Source organism: Gavia stellata, chromosome 12 (genome assembly GCF_030936135.1).
Source record: "Gavia stellata isolate bGavSte3 chromosome 12, bGavSte3.hap2, whole genome shotgun sequence".
NCBI lineage: Eukaryota > Metazoa > Chordata > Aves > Gaviiformes > Gaviidae > Gavia > Gavia stellata.
In genome coordinates, this window is record NC_082605.1 from 15,050,884 (window position 1) to 15,071,129 (window position 20,246).

Here is a 20,246-nt window from a genome sequence, read left to right on the forward strand (position 1 = left end):
CAATTCTGGGCTTCTAAGTGAAATTTTGTATTTTGAGTACAAGTTGATTTCTGCCCTTTTATTGTTGAAACAAAAGAATTAAATAAAAACATTTACACTGACAACATGCAGCAACCTCACTCAGCCAACAACCCTATTCCCCTCGGCTCATGTTTGCACAGGCCTGTTTTCTTCCAAGACTAGCCTTCCGGCAACGTCAAACCTTAAGGGCCTATGGCTCCACGCCACGCAGCCCATCGCCTGCCCCCGGGCATCTGCCAAACCTCCCCGGTGCATATAAACACACAGCGGCACTACCTGTGTAGGTCTTGTACGAAGAATACAAGCAAAAATCTGAATAAAACACATTTAACAACATATGAATAGTTATCGCCAAAGCTCACGCATCGAAGCAATCAATGAGATGTTTCACTTTTTGGAAATTCTTCACCTTTAACGCTCTCAGGCATTCAGCATTACGCAGATCAATACTTTTGCCACCATTTCACAGATGATGACACTACGGCTTTACGCGGCTTTTACCAAGAGGTGCGCGGACCTGCACGCTGCTTCCCTTGTGCTCACTGGTTTTAAGAATATTTATTTAACGACTTAATTCTGACAGGAAACCAGAGGGGTCAAGAGGGTCTAAATCCAATTCCAAGCAAGAACTGGATGAAGATTTAGGTTAGATCCGATCAAGATCAAACCTCTTTCTCCCATTCCTGGGGGGGCTCTGAAACCCCTCACAGACGCAGCGGGGAAAGGGAAGAAGAAATCAGCGTTCGGCCTCACTGCTGTGCAATGACGGAAGGAGGAAGCAGCAGCTGCGAGGCCCGCGGAGCACATCCACCTCGGGACGGCCGGACGCTGCCCGACGAGAGGCAGGGGGCTGCGCGGCTGCCCAGGGCTGCCCTCCACCCCTCCCCACACCCACACGGTCAGCAGTGCTCCGCACAAACCCGTTCCGAACCTCCGCGAGCGGTGGTTAACGGTGCCCGCCCGGGCAGAAGCGCGGGCCGCGAGCGGCTCTCCCACCAGCTGAACCACCTGCACGGGCGTCTCCCCGCGGCCCCTCCACCGCCCCGCCTCTTCCGCGGGGCGGGGCCCGGGATCCCGTCTCCTGCTGGGCCTCCTACGGGCCCGCCCCGCGTTGCTGGCGGACGCCCGGTGCCCCCCGCCCGGCGCTGAGCCCCGTCCCGCCGCGCGCTCCGCCGCCGCCGCCGCCCTCCTGCCCGCCCCCGGCTCGCGCCGCGCCTCGCAGTGACGCACGCGCCGCCCCGTTCGGCGCGTGCGCGGCCATTGGCCCCGCGCCCGCTCCCGCGCCTGCGCAGCCGCGGCAGCGCCGGTTCCGCCCCCTCCCCCCCCCCTCACCCCCCCGCCTCCGGCGCGGCTCGTGTGACCGGAGCGGCGGGAGTCAGTCAGCGCCCGCGGAGGGAGGCCCCGAGCCCGCCACCGCCACAGCCGGCCGCGGAGGGGGGGAGGCGGCGGCCGCCTCCTCGGTCCCCGGCGCCATGAGTATCGAGATCCCGCCGGGCCTCACCGAGCTGCTGCAGGGCTACACGGTGGAGGTGCTGCGGCACCGGCCGCCCGACCTGCTGGACTTCGCCGCCGAGTACTTCGCCCGCCTGCGGGATGCCCGCGACCAGGAGGCGGCCGGCGGCGGCCGCAGGGTGGTCAGCTTCGACGGCGAGCCCATGCAGACCGAGTCCAACGGCGAAGAGGAGCCCGACCGCGGCGACGAGGACTCCGACTCGGACTTCGAGCGTAAGTACCGGCGCTGAGGGGCGGCGGCGGGGGGCTGCCCGTGGCGCTGAGGGGCGGCGGCGGGGGGCTGCCCGTGGCGCTGAGGGGCGGCGGCGGGGGGCTGCCCGTGGCTGTGGGGAAGGGCCGGGAGCGGCGGGGTCCTGCCCCCGGGGGAGGGAGCAGCCCGGGAAGGCCGGCCGGGCGCCTCGGCCACCCCGTCCTCGGTGCCGGTGCCCCGGCCGCAGCGGCTCGGGGCCGCAGGGCGAGAGCGGGCCGGGCGGATTGAATGGAGGAGAGGCTCCGGCTGCGTCCTCCTGCAGCACCGCTGTACCGTGGCGGGTACTGCTGGGCGCCCGCAGCGGGATCCCTCCCTCCCTGGTCTCTGCAGGGCTGTCGGCGGTGCCGTGGGGAAGCTGTGCGCTGGCAGGAGAACTGTCCTCTCGGGGGGAGCCCTTGCTCGCCCTGACTTTAGGCCCGTAGACTCCAGTAAGAGACTCATTCTCTGGGTGGGGTGTCAGAAAGCAGATGTACAGAGCTGCCATATACCGGCCAAAATTGCGCCTGGGGTCTGACCAGAGTTATCAGAGTGAATTGAGCGTACTGCCAAGCATGTGATAGGAAAGATCATGTGTTATTGTGCAATCTCTTCTGTGCTTGTCTTTACGTTTCTGTCTTTAAGTCATTGTGGACAAGCGGTTTTTTCACTGAAGCTGGGGATGGTTATTGCCACTGTTGTGTGTTTAAAGTGGTTATTATAAAGCACTGAAGAAACTTCTAATATGTTATTAAATAGCAAAAATGCAAACCCACCTCTATACTCCTGTTTATACTGTAGCTCTCTAAGAGAAAATATACTTACTTGATCTGGACAATGAAATACCACTTGTGATACTTTCATTTTTATTTTGTCAAAATGTACTTGGTGCGTTGCACAATGCACAGTGTTTATAATTTGGACTGTAATTGAGCTGCAGTGCAAAAAGTTATTTAGAATGTTTGTGAATGGTACTTCTTGGCATACCCAGAATTTTGGACGTGAAATTACTGAATACGCTCTCATTATTAGAAGGTAACTTAAGAGGAGAGGGAAAGGCAAGGAAAAGTGTGCTTTCCCTAAACTTTCAGTGCCCTCATTTGGAGGTCTTGTGCCCTTGACTTTTATTGATAGAGGATCCTCTTTGAGACCAATTACTATATGTCACCTTGTGGATGCAGTGTGTGCTTGGGTTAACAGTTTTAAAGAAAGAAGAAGAAATGAAACTCTGGAATGAATAATTGTTTTTATTAAGGAAGCATTGAGAGACCAGCTATTGTTGTAGCCCTTTTAGACTGGGTACTTTACAAAGTAAAACACAGCTTCTGCTCTTGAAAGTATACAACCTAGATAGGACGTGCCAGTATGCGAGAGGACAAGAATAAAATGTACAGTCAGAATGAATTAAAAAGCAGTTTGCAATTACTGTCTAGATTTGAATGTTTATTTTTCTCTAATGAGAGAGGTTCTGTTTAGGGCATGAAGAAGAAAAGATGAAAAGGTGAAGGGTAAAGAAGTTGATACTGGTAGTGACTGGATTGAAGTTAAGGGGATGTGCAAGCGTGAGCACAGATTTATGACAATAACTACAAGTGACTTTGTCCTGCAGCCCAAGTCAGCAATACTTTCAAGCATGTCTAAATATACAAGAAGTTATAGCTTCTTGTAAAAGGTATTATTTTAAAATAAAGTTCTAGATTGGGAAAATTGCAGTAAATAGTTGGATGTAATTTTTTAAAATGTCCTCTGTATATAGCATTTTCCTTTTTTAAAAAAACAACCAACCAAACAAAAAACCACAAACAAACAACCCCACTCCACCGGAGCTTTTAATGTCATTGAAAGCTACTTTTCTATTTCTTGATCAGTTTATCTTGTTTTAGGGTTTGAAAGATCTTCTCTAGGGAAGTAAGTGCGAAGTTTTCCTGGTGAATGTTGGCAATTGCAACTGAAAGGATCTTCTAAGTTAAATGTTTTCAGATAAAAATCTAAAAACTTGATGGTGGCAAACAATTTTTCAAATACAGCTTTATGTGGTGAGGCTGTCCAAAGCAGAAAGGTGGTTCCTTTGCTTCAAATTTCTGTTCATCATCTTTTTATCTTTGTCAGAGAGAAAATTAAATTAACGAGGCTGGCCAGTGTCACTTGTCCTAGTCAGAGGCCTTTAGGCAAGTGGCACCGTCAGTAATGCTGTCTTGCTTCTTATCTCAAAACCAGTGCTATTCCCTTCTTACGGTTTCGAAGACGTGGGGGAGGAAGACTGCTATGTTCTACTTAACAGCAGGCGAGGGTCTCTACAGAGTCAGGGAAACGATTCTTTCTTATGTCTTTTAACATTGTGGGGGGCAGCCAACGATGGCTACGTGTTTTTTAGATTTCTATTGTAACTGTTGTCATAGAAGGCTTTATTAACGAGAAAATGTTAAGTTAGAAGTTCTGATATCTCTGTCTTCTATGAATTTTATAGATAGGAAAATACTTCTACCTTGTTGTTGAAGACTGGATCCTGTGTGCTTATAGATTGCTCAGTGTTTAAAGGGCACTTAGAGAAAACACACAACATGAAAAAGTCTTAGATAATCTCACTGGACAGGCCCTAGTACTGTTTACTAAGACTGCATTTTTTCATCTTGGACAATTTAGGAAAGACTAGAATGAATTTCACTTTGTTTTTCTAGGTTAACACTTGTTTACCTTTAGCGTTGCAGACAGGTCAAACGGGTGTTTTAAAAATGTTTCCATGGCTGTTTTTAAATATAAACATGAAATTGAGCAGTGGTAGTTTTGTTAAGTATTATGTTAAGAAAATTTAAAGCTAGTTTAAATAATTAACCTGGTTGTATATGTTGGGTGTATGAAGATGTCTGCACAAATAATGTGGTTGTCTTCATGTTTCTACTTCTAGCTCAGTATTAAATTTGTGTATCTCACTGGGCTGCACCTGCATGCTATGAGTTAGAGAACACGTCAGATAACTTACCTGTTTTTTTGTAAGCTTTGAGTCCATGTGGTAATAGAAGGGAGAAATAACTTAAAATCAGAATGAGCTCTTGGCCTTTGGTGTAAACCATGTGGCAAATGTCCTCATGTAGTCATAGTGACACCAGTGGTTCCTTTTCTGCCATCAAGGCACTCCATCAATGTGGTAAAAGTCCCTGAAACTAGCTGGACTACATGGAAGATTTCTATTCTCTTGTGACACTTAAGAAATTACTTCCAGGTTTATGTTTATTCTCTGAACCTCCTGGAGTTTCATCCCTGATTTTAATAATTTTTGTGTATGTGATCAAAGGATGTTGGGATGTGGCTGTTCAGCAGAGTGGAGTGTAAGGAATGTGTGGAAAGAAAATGATGATACGGGGGGGGGGAAACCTCCAGAAACATTTATCCAGTGGGCTGGGGCATTTATACATGGGAAGCTTTCCTCAGAGCTTTTATTTGATTGGTATAACTGCAAAATTGCCAAGTTGACAGAGCTGGGAAAAGATGCAAAGTGACAACTTCAAAAATCAGGCTGAGGATGTAACCAGGGATGGATATGTATTCTCAAAATGTGCCCTTGACCATGACACTTGTAATTTTAACAAGGAACCTCTGAATGGATGTGTTAAGGCTGTGAAATTAAAGCCACAGAAATAGTCTGTCTACGGTTTGGGACTGAATCATGGCTTTGGGAAACCTTCTGTTGTGAGTAGCACATCTGAAGGAAGGCAGGCACCTTTCTGTCCCTGTCAGTTGAGGCGGTTGCACAAAGGTGCAAGGTGCTGCACCATTAACTTTCTGGTTTATGTCTCCTTGTTTGTGATAGTAAGCAATTAATTAAAAAACCACCTGTGTTTGTTCTTGGAGATATTTAATATAACTAACAGTGGAACTAAAATATTTTTGGGATTATATACAAACTTGAGCAACTTGGATGTTTTAACTAATGACAAGTATTATAGTGCAAATCAAATTTTTCCTTCCCAGGGTTTCACCTTGATATTGAAGGAAAGATTGTGCACTTTTTCAGCTGCTCCCTGAGCAAAAAGAGAACACTTATTAATATACCGCTTTTGAAATAATCCTCTTCAGTATGCTCTATCATTATGAAGGAAAATGGTGCATATGAATCTGGATGAACAGGTGAAAAATCCTGTTTAGTTCTGCACTGAGCTTCTCAATTAAAATTCAAGGATTTGGTAAATGTCATCTTTAAAACATCATAGGATATCTGAGCAGACAGGTGCAGAAGGGAGTAGGGAAATGCACTTTTACATCATTGGGACTTGGACGTGACACGGAATAAGAGTTTAGTCCATCTTTGAAATCTTTATCGTTTTAATTGTTAACAAAACTGGTTAATATTAAATTAAAACTGTTTCAGATTACTTCTCTTTTTATTCTTAAGCATCATTTGCTTATGCTTTCTTAATCTGTACTTGGTTCGTATGTCCTGTGGATTTCTCAGGAATTACTGTGCTACATCAATCACAAAGCATTTATGCTCTGCCTACATCAATTTACAGGTCAGGCATAACTCCCTGCTGTTTTCCTGAAATAATTCAAGGAAATTTATTGAATGATAGAAGTCAAATGATGTTAAGACTTTTGAAGGACAGAATAAGGAGCATAGTGGTCCTTCTGAAGAACACTGTTCAAGTTTGCAGATGTAATTCAGATTCACGGTTATTGCAAGCGTTCCTGTGAGATACTGTCACCTCTATAATGAAAGTACTTACAACTTTTTAGTAGTACGTTCACCTGCTTCCTCCATAATTGTTAGTTTACTGGGAATAAAGCACAGTAGCTCTCTCCTCACTGTGTTGTGGGGTTTTTTTGCCCTTAACGTTAAAAGAGCCTCTCTGCAGAACATGTTTTTTAACAGTATTATTGCATTGTATGATACAAATTCAGTCCAAAGAACAGCTACTCTATTTAAAATCTAGGTATCACAGTGGGCACTTTCATAATCTGATAATTACTAGTGCTACATCTTTTTTTTTTCTTTTAAATTTGTTTGTCTCATGTGGCTTAATAGCTTAATAGTGATTATAACAAAGGTGTTTTGCGCTCTACTTAAGTAGTCCCTAGGCTTTTAGGGAAATGGAGGAAGAAGCTCTAGATTATGATCTAACTGTATTAATAATAGACTTTGAGTTTAGTATACAAAGAAAGAAATACACATGCTTTCTTTACAATATGTTTAAAAAGAGTGTATGTGTAAGCAAGCCTAGCAACCTGAAGGTGTAGAAGCAGCTTTAGTTTTATTTATTCTTTCATCTCCATCAATAACAGAAAATCAATTATAAAGCAAAGTATTAGCGATGTGTCCATGTTGATAATGTTTTAAGAGGAATATATTTCTACATTTAATTTTCTAATTTTAATAGGTCTTGGCAGCATAGTGTCCTGAACGTGTTTAACATAAAAAATACCAAGTGAAAGACCACCATTGTGCAGCTGTTATACTTGCACATGTCTGCTTTTGCAGAGACAGTTCTCACTGACTTAAATCTGAAGGATTAAATAGAGTAACTGCTGTTAGTACTAATGGAACTTCACTCCCTATATTTATCTTGTTCACACAGGGGGACTTTGAAGATAAACTAAGTGTTAAGGAAGACTGATTTCACTTCTCTTTAGTTACGTGGACAAAATATCTAAAGCTTTTTTCCTGGAGGTTTGGTTTTGGTTTTTTTTGCTTCTGTATTTGCTTATCACAAAAGACTTGCTTTTCAGCATTTGTTCTTGAGATTGTACTTACTCTATTACAAGATTAGACTAGGACTTTTTTTAACTAAGTGATGTAGTTCTAAGGAAGTCACCATTTGTATCTCAATGGAGCCTGAAGGAAGGTTTCATCAGTAATCTTCATTACAAATGAAAATTTAATTAAGATACAGGTGTAATACATCATTCTTACCTGAGATAGTAAAAGAATGGAAAGGATGAAGTGCAGGGATAAAAGCTGCTGGCTGGCTGAGAAACAGAGAATTGTAGATGAGTTGACTGAAATTTGCAAACATCACTGGATATTGCTAAATGTATATTGATTTACATCAGGAAGGAGGAACTTCTATGTTAATTTTAAAAGATAAGTTTCTTGCAGTTTTGACATAGTATACTTACAGTGTTATTTGTAACATCCTGTCATCAGCAGTGTTGTTATTCCTATAGCATCTATTAGACAGTCCTTAAGATCTCTTGAAAAAGATATCCTTTTATTCCAGTTTGCTCTCAGGGGCTTGGCATAATCATTCTGCTTTCCTTAAGTAATCTGTACATCCTAGAATGTGAGGAGGCAAGCAGTACTTTTTAAAATTTCTTTTAAATTCATATTTGTGATCTGTTGCATGCTGGTAACTTTTCACTTAACTCTTAAGCTTGGTATTTCCTTAAAGAGCTTTTGATACTAGCTGTAACTGTATAGATAAACTAGATTCTAGAATGAGTTTCTGCTCTTTTAGTATTCTGCTGTTACTTTGGGCAAATAGAAACTGCATTACTCTCATAGACTCTAACTAAAGGAAGTGGATAACTAGCCTTTGTAAATTACTGCTGAATTCTTAAAAGCTTTTTTTCCCATATTGAAAAGGTTTATTGTAAGAAAAACTGTATGAAACTTCTAAAATTGGATTCTTCTAGCTGGTTCTAAAATTAAGCTAAAGGAAATTATTATATTGCGATACTAGATACTGTACTGAATACTAGCTTCTTTTTAACTGTGCTATTTTTTTCATTTAATAAACTAATATTAGAGTGCTGAGACAATTCTGTCAGTGTAGCAGAGTCCCATCTTCCCCTCTTGCTAATGCTGAAGTTTAGTTGTACCCTCTTATCTAAAATAGAACAATGGAGATCGCGGGGAAGAGGAGGAGACAACAGAGAACAAGCTCACTTCAAATTATTCACCAGTCAGTCATTAAAAAGCATTAATGCTTAACAAAGAGCAGTTGCTCATTATTCAAATGAAGACTGGAAGTGTAGCCAAGATGAGCTATGAATGTTTCTCACTGGCTTTAGTAACATTTTCAGCTTCATGAATGATCATTCATATTTTCTTGTGAAAGAAGAGGGAGACAATGACAAATATAACTCTAACATACACACTGGTTCCTCTTTTAAAGGGATGTTATTCTTGTCTCTGTAACAGTCCTTTAGATTCCTTTAGATATGCTGCTGCACATGCATCTTTCTGATCCATGTCTGGCTTTGCATCAGTACTTCTTTGGTATGTAACAATTGTTTGGTGTTTTTTCATACATCAAGATTCTTTAATTCACGTAGGTTTAATTTTTTTCCTGAGGTACTGTCAGTTCCATAGCAAATGATGTGTATTCTTCTGCACTCTGCATTTTTAGTGTCTTTATGCATCATTGTAAAATGAAACAGACAAGATAAATCATAAATCATAAGAACATTGGTTAGAAGAGTAACTAGTGGGGAATTTGAGAAATCTGAGTGTGGACAAAACACCAATATAGAGAAGACTCTTGCACCAAGATACTAATTGTACTAAAGGGTGTGTGCTCATGAGATCCTTTAATGCAAAAGAATCCTTTTCTTTTGAAAGTACATATTTGAAAAAGGGACTATCAGGAGGAAAATCCAGAAATCTGTTACACAGAACAAGCAGCTGCTTTGTGGTCATTTGTGTTTTGTCTGTCAGGTTGTGAAAATTGTGGTGATTGTGGCAGTGTACTCTGTGTGCTTTAATGGGTAGGAAATAGGAGGTTTAGAAGAAAGCAAGCCTGTCTCACAGTTACCATACTGCTAGGATTTGGCCTCTGTTTCATAGTCATAGATATACCGTAAGTCGTGTATAATAAAGCCCAGCATTGTATTCGTAGCAGTTTTGCTGTTAGCCCTTTCCATCCTGGGGCATTTCTTTTCTATGTAGAGATTACAAAGGACGAGTAGTGGCAATTCTGCTCTGCATATAGACTTGGAAATTCCCTTTAGCGGAGAAGACATCTCTAGGAACAGCCTGCCTTTAAGGCATGTGGGAAGGACTGCACGTATTCCTTCTATAGCACTGTTTTTATGATAATTTAAAAACAACAACAACAAAACCAAACAAACTTACTTTTTATTTTTCTAAAAAAATTTTAAGCCACACTCTGTTCCCTTCTTCTATTTCCTGTTAACTTTCTGAGGCTGGCTTGAAGAACAGATTTGCTTCTCCTCAGAAATGGTATGCAGCCTGCAGGAACTCGGTTTCCAACTGGCATGATGTCAGGTTTCGTTCTGAGGTCATCTTACAAAAGTCTGGAACCCTGCACTCCTTTTTTGGGTGTTGGTGAAGTCTAAACCAAGATGGTCCATGATCAGGGGCCCTACCAGCAAAACTGAGCAAGTTGTCACAAAATTTCTCTCTGAACTGTTGTGTGAAGAAGGGTTAGGATTCTAAGTTGGAGATGAAGTGGTGGTTTTGTTAAAAAGATGTTCTTCCATCGGTTACTGTTTCTGTCCTTCTCTGAATCTTGAGTAGTATGCAGTGAAGGATTGCAAAGCTTACAGTACTGCTCTTGTTGCAGAGTATTCTAAAAACATGTATGGAGTTTGTGTGGGGAGTGAACTGTGTGGTTTTTAGATGAGGGTTGAGAAACTACTCTGTTGTTTTCCTATGTATTTTTTGAATAAATTGTAGGGCCAAGTTCCTTGTTCTTGGTGATTGTATATTGACAGACTGTTATAAAGCAGGATGTCACAATGGCCCTTCATTTCCATTTTGGTTTTTCCTCCCTTGGGATAGCATATTGTTTTCTGCTTCCTATTGAGAAAACTGTATGCCATAGAAGAGATTCTAAGAAAAGAAAAATACAAATATTTGTGTGTTTTTTTTCCTGTTGGGGCTCCAGTAAACACTGCCATTTCTGTGGCAACACTTGTGCTAATCCTGATCATTCAGGAAGAATTACTTCCTCAAGGACATGCTGTAGTGTAAGGAACTGGTCCATCTCAGGTTGTCATGGATATGGGGAGTACCTCTCTATGAAAGATGTCTCATGGACAGCCCTGGAATGAAAATTCAAAGATGATGGAGTTTCCTTTTTTTTTTTTGGAAGTAATTGTTCTGAAACAAGTTTTTTTAACATTTAATGTTATCAGTGCCTCTGATTATAATTCATAAGTATTTATAAGACTCAAAGCTTTCTCAGGGATAAGTTATGAAAGATGGCTCATTAAAACAGATTAATCTTCTGTCTTTGACACCTTTGGAGAAGGGTGGGGGAAGATTCCACAAGTATTCTTGTTCTAAAATACTAAAACATAATACTATTCAGAGTGGTGATGTTACTTTGAATACTCCAGTTTCTCAAGTGTATAGAGATTAAACATCACTGGATGTAATTTGTATATTGATTTTAATTCTAATCTTGAGATTGTGTACCTTTATGATAAATAACCATAAACTGGTCTTCAGTTTCTCTTGTATTCTGTATGAGCATCTCTTATATCCCTGTCAAGCAATTTTATTTTCTTGCTGCTGAAAACATTGAATTATTAAGTGTTGTGCCTTGTGTCATTTTTTCATAGCACTACGAAACAATAAACTTTGTATGATATGTACTGGTTTTGCTAGTGTTTTTTTTTTAACTTTTCATAGCTTTTACATGCAGACACTGTTAAGTTGTCATAGCTAAAAGATTTGCAATGTGTACTCTTTATTTTGAAGTAGTATGTAACAGTGACTGTGGGGACCTTTATACTAGAAGTTCTGCTACTAAAAATCAGTTCATCTGGAAGCTGAACCATGTAGTACTTCCCCACCTGCTGCAGCTCTGGTCAGGGAATTTCTTTTTATTGTTACTGGCATATTTATGTTAGGGTGAATGCTAACTTGTGCCCTCTTGCAGGGACTTCAAACATTCATGAGCATAAAAGAGTATTTTCTCTGGCCTGGGGAGAACACACTGATTTTTACTATTATCCCTTCTTAGGAAACAGGATGAATCTGTCTGTCTTCATCCTTCCTCTTTCCCCCAAATCCTCTTCCTGCGAAAGTGCACAGGATGCAATTACTGGAAGGGGGGGTTTGTCTGTCAAAATACTTTTTTACATGGAGTTTATTCTTCTTATGGCTATGTTTTAAGTAAGCTTTGCTGAACATTGACTTAATATTGTTAGAAGTGTAAATCTGAAGGAAGAAAAGCTATAAAATACGTTATTTTGAGATGTGATACAGAAGTTATTTTTTCTCGTAATTTGCTTGTATATCACAACCTGAAGATTGTCCAGATTATAAGTTTTAACTTTTTTAAATTTAAAAAAACACATATTCATAATCTACTCAAATTTACTTATACTTTGTTTGCTAAAAGAAACTGTTACCAGATTATATCTGAAAGGAACAAGATCTGCTTGTGAATTATTGATGAATATAATTGTACTGGTAATGAAGTAGTACTTCATGTTGCATACACACAGAATCACAGAATTGCTGGAGACGTTGGTAATACTCCTGCAGAATCCATGATACTCCTCTGTACCTTCTATCTCATCACTTTGTGCCACCCTCAGTCCACTGGCTGTCATCCTCGCTCCGAGCTGAGGCTGAGCTACCTGCTGCAATGGTGTGGAAGGTCTGCGTGCAATTCATGTTTTGTGTCTCCCTAGTAAAACACCAGACAAGAAAATTAACGTGAATTGTAGAATCAGTTGTGCTCATACAGAGGATCCTGCACCCTAGAGATGAGGGGAAGCAAGGCAGAAAACCTGCTGTCCAGCACTGTGCTTCTGAAGCTACCACTACAGGATAAAATCCTATAAATCCTGTGCACCTCTTCTATCACTACTCTAGATAAGTCTGTATATAGGACACAAGTTGTGGGTTGGTGTGGGGTTTTTTGTGTGTTTTTGTTTTGCCTTCTTTTTTAACTGGAGAACCAATAACTTCAGTTGCAAGTATATTTAGAACTTTTTATAAACAACTGATCAAGGTTTTCTCGCTTTGGTTATTAAAAAATGTGATATGATGCATGATACAATTTTTTTCTCCAGTTTTATTTTTTTGAACATATCACATATGGGGACACTAGTTCTTTGAATACACTTTTTTTATTTCATGAATCAACAACACATCTTCAGTCTTTTTTAAGCACCTAATTAAAAAAGCTGTCAAAATCAGACTTCAAGAAGAATTGAGCCAGCTCTTTAAATTGTTGATCTTTTGAGAAAGACTGATTTGAGAAAGGTGATTCATGAACTGTTCGGGCAAGAGTGAGTCTTCAGTGGTGATTACGTATACAGGATAGAGTTCTAAATCCTAGAAAAGAGTGACGTGGAGAAGGATGCAGAGGTTATCGTAGATGATCAACTGATAATAGATGCCTTTTGTGACACTGGCTAAGAGGGCTGATACATGTGTTGAGGTTTGTCCAGGATGTGGATGCTTGTTGGCTTTTATGTGGCATTAATAGAGTAAGAACTTGCTTAGTATGTTGCAGTAGGGTCATCACTGAAAATTTTTTAAAATGTCTAAGAAAGTGCTTAGTTTGCAAATATGGAGAATGTGCCCCGATAAGAAATTGTAGAAGCCCAGGCTATTTCTCAGCCTCTTCTCTTCCTCCCTTTCTCCCCTTCCCCCTTTAAAAAAACAGCCAAACAAATGAAACCTCAACAGCCCAAAACCTATACAGTGGATCTGTCAAAATTTATAGTTACCTACCTGGAAAAAGGATGTCTGAAACTAGAGGGTCCCTTAATGCATCTATCTGCAAATGAAGTTTACTTCTATTTGCCTTCTTGCCATTGGAACTTAAGTGGGAAGCAAAGTATGAGTTTTAATGAGCTGTTAAAATATCTTTATGGAATCACAGAATGGTTGAGGTTAGAAGGGACCTTTGGAGGTCATCTTGTCCAACCCCCCTGGTTAAGCAGTGCTGCCTAGAGTGGTTGCCCAGGGCCATGTCCAGGTGGCTTTTAAGTATCCCGAAGGATGGAGACTCCAAAACCTCTCTGGGCAACCTGCACTATTGTCCTGTCACTGGACACCACTGAAAAGAGCCTGGCTCCATTGTCTTTGCACCTTCCCTTCAGGTATTGATAAGAGCTCCCCCTGAGCCTTATTTTCTCTAGGCTAACAGTCCCAGCTCTTTCAGCCTGTCCTCATACAAGAGATGCTCCAATCTCTTCATCATCTTTGTGGCCCTTTGTTTGACTCTGTCCAGTATGTCCATGTCTCTCTTGTACTGGGGAGCCTGGAACTAGACACAGTACTCCTCCAGGTGTGGCCATACCAGGGCTGAGTAGAAGGGAAGAACCTCCTCCTTTGACCTGGCAACACTGTTCCTGATGCAGCCCAGGATACCATGAAACTAGCGTGTCTTGCCTAGCATGTACAAGTGTACTTATACCCTGATTTAAATGTGGATGTGTGAGATTAGGCTCTGAATCAGCTTGAAGTGATGCTTGGTGCTGGAGTTTCTAATTGAAATTCCTCTTGCTCTTTTATGCACATCAAATCAGATGACAGAACAACCCATTCCATCTTTGTCTTATGTAAAAACATGCTATGTTTCATCATCCAAATCAGTAATGACAGTAGGAATTGGTAATGAAATTAGAAGTGACCCAACCAAAGAACTATGGGCTTTTATGTGCCTCCTGTTGTAGCTGTAGGATGCTATTCTTAAATGCTGCCTAGGTACCTATAATTACACAATCCTGAGCTCAGGTTGACCTGGCGAGTATAGCTGTGTAACATCCATGCTGGATATATAAAACACCATGCCCTCTCAGTGTTGCTGGTTGTTTCTGCTGAACTTCAAATCTTCTCTTCCGTATTTTTCTTCTAAATTGCTCTCTTTTGTAGAACTAGTTATAGTTGTTTCTTACTGTCTGTCACATAAGATACAGTACCTGACTGTGAGGGTGACTCCAATCTTTTTTATCCAGGACTGTAAATAGCTAAGAGGCAAAAGGAGAAGCTTCTTATACTGCATCTCATCCATAACTGCCCATGTTAATTCCTCCTTTCTGTTCTAGGCAAACTTGAGCAGACCAGCTGTATATCACTGATGAAAAAGCTTAGGCCACCCCTTTTTTCCTTTGCATTGAAACAGCTTGGAAGTGCTGCTACAATCAGTGGTCATCGATCGGCTCGTTGTGTGCTCAGGTTTGGGACTGAAACCTTGCTCTGTTCTCTGATGGTTTTTTTTTTCTTTGTTGCCTTTCCACCATAATGTGTTCTAAAATGGTGGTGGATGTGCAAGTACAGGCTTGAGACTGACCATGTATGTATGCCCTGAGCACAAACAATTGCGTCTTCCCCTCTGTGTAATTCTCTTATTTGTGTTGGAAGCTGTACTGAAGCTAAGCAGTATCCGTTAAGCCGATTAGTCTATCAGAGAAGGCCACTACAGTTAGAACAGTTGGATCGTGACGACTTTCTGTTCTTATGTTTCCTTTACTTGTGTAATTATTTTTGTGGCAGCATATCTCTATCTTAATGAGCTATGGTGTTGAAGTTTTGTTAGATTTGTGGAAAAGTGTTTGTTATGATACTATGGCAAAGATAGTGGAAGGAAAATTCCCCAAGAAAATGTGTATTTCATGAAAAGCAAGTGTTGCTGTTCTAAGAGTCCCTATGTCCCTTTTACCTACTGGTAAGATTTAAATAACTTGCAACATATATAAGATCAGTTTGACAGTGTAACAACTAGTTGCTTGTATTGGACAGATGATTAGTTTTTGTGTGTGTATATGTGTATACACGCATACCCTTTTCTCTGTGTAAGTTGCTGATCACTGCTCCATTTGTCAGAAATGTACAGAAGAGTACAAGCTGAAAATAGGTAGATGATTGGGCAAATGTAATTTTATGTTACCATGGTTTGGCAAGGATTTGAAGCAAATGATGATGCTATTAACTTGTCTTGTTTTTTTTCTTAAAAAAGGCAACTATATTGTTCATTTGAGAATAATTAGCCTGACATTGTAGGAAAGTGTCTTAAATCACTGAGCACACCTGTTAATTGAATTCTTTTATTCAGGTGTTCTTACATGCTTACCAATGCTCGGGTTTTAGATCTTTATAAATGCTTCAAGCTTCACTACACAATTTCAGTTGCACTGAAGTTCAGTTTTCTTTGTCCTCTTTTGTGTACAAGCTAGATTTGCTTAAATATCTATCGTAATGAAAGATGTGTGTTCAGTTGTATCAATTTTTGGCTCTCTGAAAATTATGGTGGAATATAAACAATATTTTGCTTAGAAGTAGTTTAAGGTGCTAGTAAACTACATTAGCTATGGACAGCATTGTAAAACTGTTTTGTGATAGTAAATATTTGATTTTTCAAGATACCTTTTATGTCCTGATACAGCATTATTTAAAGACACTATCAGTCTCAGTAGGACTTTATAATAAGCCTGCCAAGCAGCTGCCAAGTGCAGATAGCCAACATTTACATTCAGTGTTGTGTGATGGTAGCTGTGACATGATTCCAATTAAAAGCTTGGTCTGCACACTGCAGATGTCTTCTGAATATTAATGTGTACTACAGACAGAGCAGATGGAATCTCTTTAAAATACAATGCAGTGAATATAAAATTAAGGTTGGGTTTCTGGAAGAAACTGAGAGGCAGTCAAAATTTTTTTCTTTATTTTTCATTGCTAAACCACAATAATATCTGTGTATTCTCATCATCTTCTTTACGTATAGGCGGAAATCAACTCTTTGTTATGCCTACTGAAGTTGTCTTAAATGCCAAATGTACCTGGAAAAGTATTAGGAATGCATGCAACATTTGCTGTGCCTTAAAATATGCCTCTGCCTAAAGGACAGATATGAGGCAATAGATAATAATTGAATATGAGTTACTTGAGGAGTTGTTCATTGACAAAGGCTGTGTAAAATTATATATAGATGTGTGTATTTAACTGGGATTTGAAGATGTTATGTGAGGTGTATAGGAAAAATTCATCCTGGATAGGAGGGAAATAGAGTGACATGAACATCAGTGGTGTGCTGCAGTGTAGTGTGTTGCAAACCCAAAGTTAGCCTTGTCCACACGTTCCTTGAACACCTCCGGTGATGGTGACTCCACCACTTCCCTGGGCAGCCTGTTCCAGTGCTTCATCACTCTCTCAGTAAAGAAATTTTTCCTAATATCTAGCCTAAACCTCCCCTGGCACAACTTGAGGCCATTTCCTCTAGTCCTGTCGCTAGTCACTTGGAGAAGAGACCAACACCCACCTCTCTGCATCCCCCTTTCAGGTAGTTGTAGAGAGTGATGAGGTCTCCCCTCCACCTCCTCTTCTCCAGACTGAACAACCCCAGTTCCCTCAGCCGCTCCTCATCAGACTTGTGCTCCAGACCCCTCACCAGCTCCGTCGCCCTTCTCTGGATGCGCTCCAGCACCTCAATGTCCTTCTTGTAGTGAGGGGCCCAAAACTGAACACAGTATTCGAGGTGCGGCCTCACCAGAGCCGAGTACAGAGGCACGATCACCTCCCTACCCCTGCTGCCCACACCATTTCTGATACAGGCCGGGATGCTGTTGGCCTTCTCAGCCACCTGGGCACACTGCTGGCTCATATTCAGCTGGATGTCAATCTGTGTCCTTTCAGCTGAGATTGTACCTTAGCACTGGGAATTTGTTTTAATTTCATGTCTGTAAAGCAAGTGCATGCCTTATTGCTATCTCTTTGATCTTCATAATACAGATCACTCATAAAAAATCAGTGCAAAAAAAAAAGTGCTGTGTTTGGCTAGATCTCTGAGACATGTCAGCAAGAAATAGGAGAGGGCTGTGTGGGTCATGCCATTGCAATGTCAGATAATACGGAGTGCTGCTTGATAGGTATTCATTCTCCTGTACTTAGGCTTCAGTCAGGCTGTATTAACTCCTGAATTCTGAGAGCAGGGTTCGTTGCATAACAGGGTCGTGGTCGTTTTTGATATTGAATTAGTACTTGCTGAGAAACATAATCGAAATAGTACTATGCACGACTGTTCAAATCCAGTCATGGAATGAGAATATTGAAATAGTGATACATTTTCCTAAAGGGTCTTTAATTTAAAAACTAACAAACAAAACTCTTAACATCTTAGTCAAGAAGTGCTATTATAACCAGAGGTTCCCCCAAATTTCTTTCAGAGAGTCAAACAAAGATTTATCTTTCTTGAATTTATCAGCTGTTTAAAGTCTGTCCATTCCAGAGTGCGTATTAATTTTTGCTCTGTCTTTTAAAAAAATAAAGAGGCAACCCAAAATAGCACAACAGCTTTAATAACTTTGTAAAACATCTTTTTTTAACTGACATAGATGCCTTGCTTGTTGGCTCAACTTTTTCCTTCAGAAGTAATTATTAGATTCTTTCTATCAGAGGGGTTTTAAAATCTCTGAAAGCAAGGATCAGGGGCTCCTTTTCAGATGAGGCTTCCAGACAGTGTTTTTCCATTTTGTGTCAGTGATTTTTAAATACAAATTAAAAAAATCAATTAAATTGGAGGCCAGGATGTGTTGCTACTTTGTTTTTATATTTTATTATCTCTTGCTACTGATGAGAGCTTTTTCTAAATACTGGGAATGAAAAGGTATCTATGCCTCTATTACTTCTCGTGTAGCAGAGAGGAAAAGAATGTTTAATATTAATGTAATTTTGTTATTGTTTTCCAACTTAATAGATGTAACAGTCTCTTACGGAAAAGTAAAGTGTGTGTGTGTGTGTACACAGACAATCCTGAAACATGGTTTCCAATTTTCTGCCTTCTTTTTTTTTTATGTTCCATGGAGCATGTTCGTCCTCTGAAAGAACTTGCTTCCTCCCTAGTGTTCCCTGACCTTTTGTCTTCCCCGAATATCTGGCATGCTTCAGCTGACACCATCAGAATCTCTCCTGCCTGTCTCTAACCAGGTTCTGAGTTTCCATCCTCTTCTGGGGGGGAATAGAAGTAAAAAAAAAAAAAAAAAAAAAAAAAAAAGTACCTGTAAAACTCTTGTCCCTTTCTGTCTGTTTTGCTTTTTGAAAGAAATGCTGACATGTGGACTGTTAGGTTCCAGAACTGCCTCTGAAAAAATTATAGTAGTTTGTAGCCCCACTCATGCTCCCCACCTTACGAAGCTGAGATCTGGAAGGGGTAAGTGGAATTTGCCACTGTCCAGCAGGGACATCCTGAAGGAAATAAGGGATACATAACTATTTTATTAGTAATAGTCACAGGGAACCCCATTATTTTACTTATTTGTTGAAAAGGAAGTTCAGATTTGCATTTATTAACGTATGATTGCATATCTGATGATGAAAGTCTTGTTTCTGCTATAGCATTACTTTTTAGTTACTAGAAATTCTAAAAAGTTGATACTTGAATCTTTAAATTATCTCACAGTTGTGATGGTTCATATTCATGTAAGTCCATTAACATCTTGGTGTGTAGAAAAACAGTTTGACAGCTGTAGTCTAGCACTTCCTTATCGTAACTTGATATAACATTCCATAGAGACAGTCATGCCTCAGATTTATACTTCACTCTGCTTCTGGTATTTCAGCTGTAATAGTTTATAGTGTCAACTCACATGTTGTTTGGATAATTTTAATTGACTTGTTAAATAAGAATAGTTTACATTCTGTTTCTCGTATTGTCTCTCTTCACATAGGATGATTTTGTGCCATGATTCGATGGCAAAGTACTCTGGAAATCACTGCTTTCTGCTGATTTATTCTAATAAAGTTGGTATTTTATGCCTATGTTCTATGAACTCTGAGTACTATACTACTGAATTTATGCAACCTATTATAACCTTTGCTCCATCTTTCATCAGGAAACCTTCAAAAAATTGTGGAGTTGATCAGAGTGTTATCCGAAAGATCTGTATTAATTTTTTGTGTGCACAATAGCTTAACTTAGTCTGCTGCTGTAAGTTGTATCCAGAATCGGAAATGATCAGCACATGGGGATTTTTTCCTCCCAATTGCAATTGGGAGGTGTTCACAGGTCCCAGTAAAAAGCAAAGTGCCTGTGGAGGACGAGAAATAAAGTTTTCAAGCTAGTAGTAGAGAGTGATAACATCTGGTACTCTAAGCTCATGCCTGGAATGCCAGTTCTTCGTTTGTCCCTGAATTTTTTTCCTGTGACCCTGAACTGATCTTTTGCGTTTTATTTATCCTTTCTGTAAGAATTTAACGTACTTAGTATGTGTAAGAAGAGGATAGCAATAGCTGGGAGAATGATTGTTGTAATTTTTCTGTTAATTTCAAGCTTTAGTGTGTTCTGTAACTGTGACTAATTTTTGCAGAGTTAGCTGATTAAAGGTAGTATAAAAAGTTTTTGAAATTGGGAAGCTGAGCACCTTTATAGCATTGTTTGTTCTTTGAGTGTTTATGGTGTGTATGTGGCATTCATAGATACATGAGTGAATGCCCACTATTTTGTTGTGTATTTTTTTCTTTTTCCCCAGTGCAGGAAAAGGAGAATGATGGGTGAGGTTAAGTGATACTGACGTAAAGCTGGTAACTACTTGTTAAATAAGTATTTCATTTAAACTAGAGAACTGACTG

At 40.6% G+C, this 20,246-nt stretch overlaps 1 protein-coding gene across 1 annotated transcript in view; it reads left to right on the forward strand.

Annotated features, from left to right (window-relative positions):
* Nucleotides 1-1,493: 1,493 nt before the first annotated feature.
* PRKAR2A (protein kinase cAMP-dependent type II regulatory subunit alpha) overlaps nt 1,494-20,246 on the forward strand; it is a 64,339-nt gene continuing 45,586 nt past the window's right edge. Inside the window, exon 1 of the mRNA XM_059823200.1 lies at nt 1,494-1,746. Coding sequence (XP_059679183.1) covers nt 1,494-1,746 — 253 coding nt within the window. The remainder of the gene's footprint in view (nt 1,747-20,246) is intronic.